Source organism: Myotis davidii, unplaced genomic scaffold (assembly GCF_000327345.1).
Source record: "Myotis davidii unplaced genomic scaffold, ASM32734v1 scaffold46, whole genome shotgun sequence".
Lineage (NCBI taxonomy): Eukaryota > Metazoa > Chordata > Mammalia > Chiroptera > Vespertilionidae > Myotis > Myotis davidii.
The window spans coordinates 5,103,563-5,106,052 of NW_006383006.1; the positions used below are offsets into that span (position 1 = coordinate 5,103,563).

A 2,490-nucleotide genomic window follows, 5' to 3' on the forward strand; every position below is an offset into this window, starting at 1 on the left:
AGCGCCACCGGCGCACCCAAGGTGGAAGTGGCAGGCAGAGTGATGTGTCAGACTTTGGGCCAAATCAGCAATGTCCACCCCCACACAGCTGCTTGTCTCCAAGCCCCAGTGCCCAGGAGCAAGGGGCAGGTGACCGGTCCTACCACTCCCTCCTTCCCACCCCCAAGAGAGCAAAGGGCCAGAGTGGTAATAAAGCCAGCCCTTCCCTCAGCCGCCTGCCCCAGGATGTCTCCAGGCAAACACAGACTCCGCCTCCGAAGCCACTCCTCCAAGGGAAAGGGGGGGAGAAGGCAGAAGAGGAAGGAGCGAGGTGCTCTGGAGGCCACAGGAATCTGGACCGGACTGGACTGGACTGGCCCGGCCACAGGCATGGAAAGGGGAACAAACAACCCATCCGGGGAGGATCTCTCCACCTCACACAAGAATCAAAGGTTTAGAAGTCCTCAGCACCTGCCCATCCTGCCTGACAAATGGCTTTATCCTGCCCTTACCTACTTCCAGCCTCCCTAACTGGACTCAGCTGAGAATGGGTTCCTTGACACCACACAGCTTTCCCCACTCCCCAAAGCACTGCAACACCCTGAAAATGGCCTGGAGCGCACACCCAGTCCAAGCCCTACCCAGCTCTCAGTGCCACGGAAATTCCCATCCCATCCTGCCTGGTTTGGGGCGGGAAAGTTTCCAGATGAGGATGGCTGGTTCCAAGACCATGTGGCCCGGTCCAGCTCAGCTCTCTGACCAGACTCCAGAGTTTCAGGCCCAGGCCTTGGAGTGGGACTCCCAGGGTTGCCACTGTCAGCTGCAGGAAGGGCACCAGCAGCTCAGGTCAATTAGCGTCATCACCACCTACACTCTGCCACTTCCTTGTGGAACAGGCTCAGGTCCTGGCCCAGAGATGGTGCCCCCTCCTGGAATCCCCATCCCAGAGACCCAGGAGAGCTCCTTTAAGGACAGGGAGAAGAGTGGGCCCTTAACCTGAAGAGAGACTAGTCCAGAAAAGGGCTGGAGAAGACAGTATCTTCTCCACTTTGCAGAACTGAGGTCACCCCCAGACTCAGCCTTCCTTGGGCTCGGCCCGGTTACCCGCTGGGCTGTCTTGAATCAGAGGCAGGTCTCTTTCAGAAGGTGGTCTTGTGTGAAAAACAGCACAGGCGTTTGGAGGTCCTGCCTGGGGTTGAGCCCCAGGTCTACCATTTATGGGCCAATTATTTATCAAGGGAGTCAGTTTCCTAATCTGAAAAGTGGGATGACCATGAATAGCCCCCTTTCAGAGGTGGCTGTCAGGAGGTCAGTAAGAGGGTGAATGGTACAGCAATCAGAAAGCTGTAAAGTGCTCACAGAGGTTATCTGCTGTGACCCATCCCTGCCCTGGAGCCCCGCCTGGCCAGAACAGCAGATGGAGAGAATGGGGAACAAAGGTCTCTGGAGGGGCCCTCATCTCAGCTAATTGCTCAGTCCCGGGAGAAAAGAGGAGGAGTCTTGGCCCCCACTTTTCCCTGATCCCCGGAAGTAAACAAGGTGAGCAGAAGGCTTGGTACCAGATCCTGAGGCAGGGAGAGGGAGCCCTGCCTGGCTCACACGCGCACACACACCTGCCGGGACAGCTGACATCCCTGCCCTACCAGGTACACATACTGATGAACTGACTCATCCACACTCTTCCACTCCCACCCCAGAGCCTCTGGCTGTTATGCCCCCTTCCTCTCCCCTTCCCTCTCCCTTTTTGGGTCAATCCCAGGCTAGACTTGTTCTTAAGTGTCTGGGGTCAGCAGTTTCCCCCAGACCACCAAAGGCCAATAGGTGGGAGGCGGGGTGCAGAGATCCCAACCAGTCCCCAGCCCATCCGTGGAGGAGGATTCTCTCCTCCATCAGGCGCCCTTGGTGCCTCAGGCCTGGGGATGCCTGGCCCGGGGGGTGCCCGCTAGTCATCAGGCGGCCTCCAGACAGCTCACTCCCTGACTCAGCAGCACATCAGGGCCAGAAACCAAGCATCCCGAGGAGCTGCCTCCTCCACCCCATACACACAGCCCAGAGCGCCAGTCCATTCAACAACACCCTCCATTCGGGAGCGAGTCCGGGCTTCGCGATGTCACCCCTCCTCCCTCACCAAGCCTGTCCTCTGTTTACTGTGTATTCTGCCTTTGGCTAAGGAGGGACGGGGGTAGAGTGGGACCCTTCTCAGTAACCCCTTCCCGCAGCTCGCCTCCTCCAGCACTCCACAGCCGTTTCCTTTTCGGGGTCTCCCTAAATCCACCCCTCGCCGCACCCCCGTCTCACCTCCAAAGCCCTGAGTCCGCAGCTCGCGGTAGGAGCGGTACACCTCCCTGGTGAGGTAGTTGACGAAGCCCTCCTTGGGCGCGAACTTGCACACAAAGTTCTGCTCGTAGAGGCAGTTGACGAGGAAGCAGGCGGCGGCGGCGTCCTCCCCGCGGGCGGGCTGCAGCTCCACCAGGGCCAGGTTGCAGCCGGGGGTGGTGCAGCAGGCGCGCA

The 2,490-nt window shown here is 59.2% G+C and overlaps 1 protein-coding gene across 1 annotated transcript in view; it reads right to left on the reverse strand.

Annotated features, from left to right (window-relative positions):
• The window catches only part of SPINT1 (serine peptidase inhibitor, Kunitz type 1), a 15,050-nt gene that overhangs the window by 9,783 nt on the left and 2,777 nt on the right, over window positions 1-2,490 (reverse strand). The window contains exon 3 of the mRNA XM_006778158.2: window positions 2,278-2,490. Within this exon, the coding sequence (XP_006778221.1) occupies window positions 2,278-2,490 (213 nt within the window). The remainder of the gene's footprint in view (window positions 1-2,277) is intronic.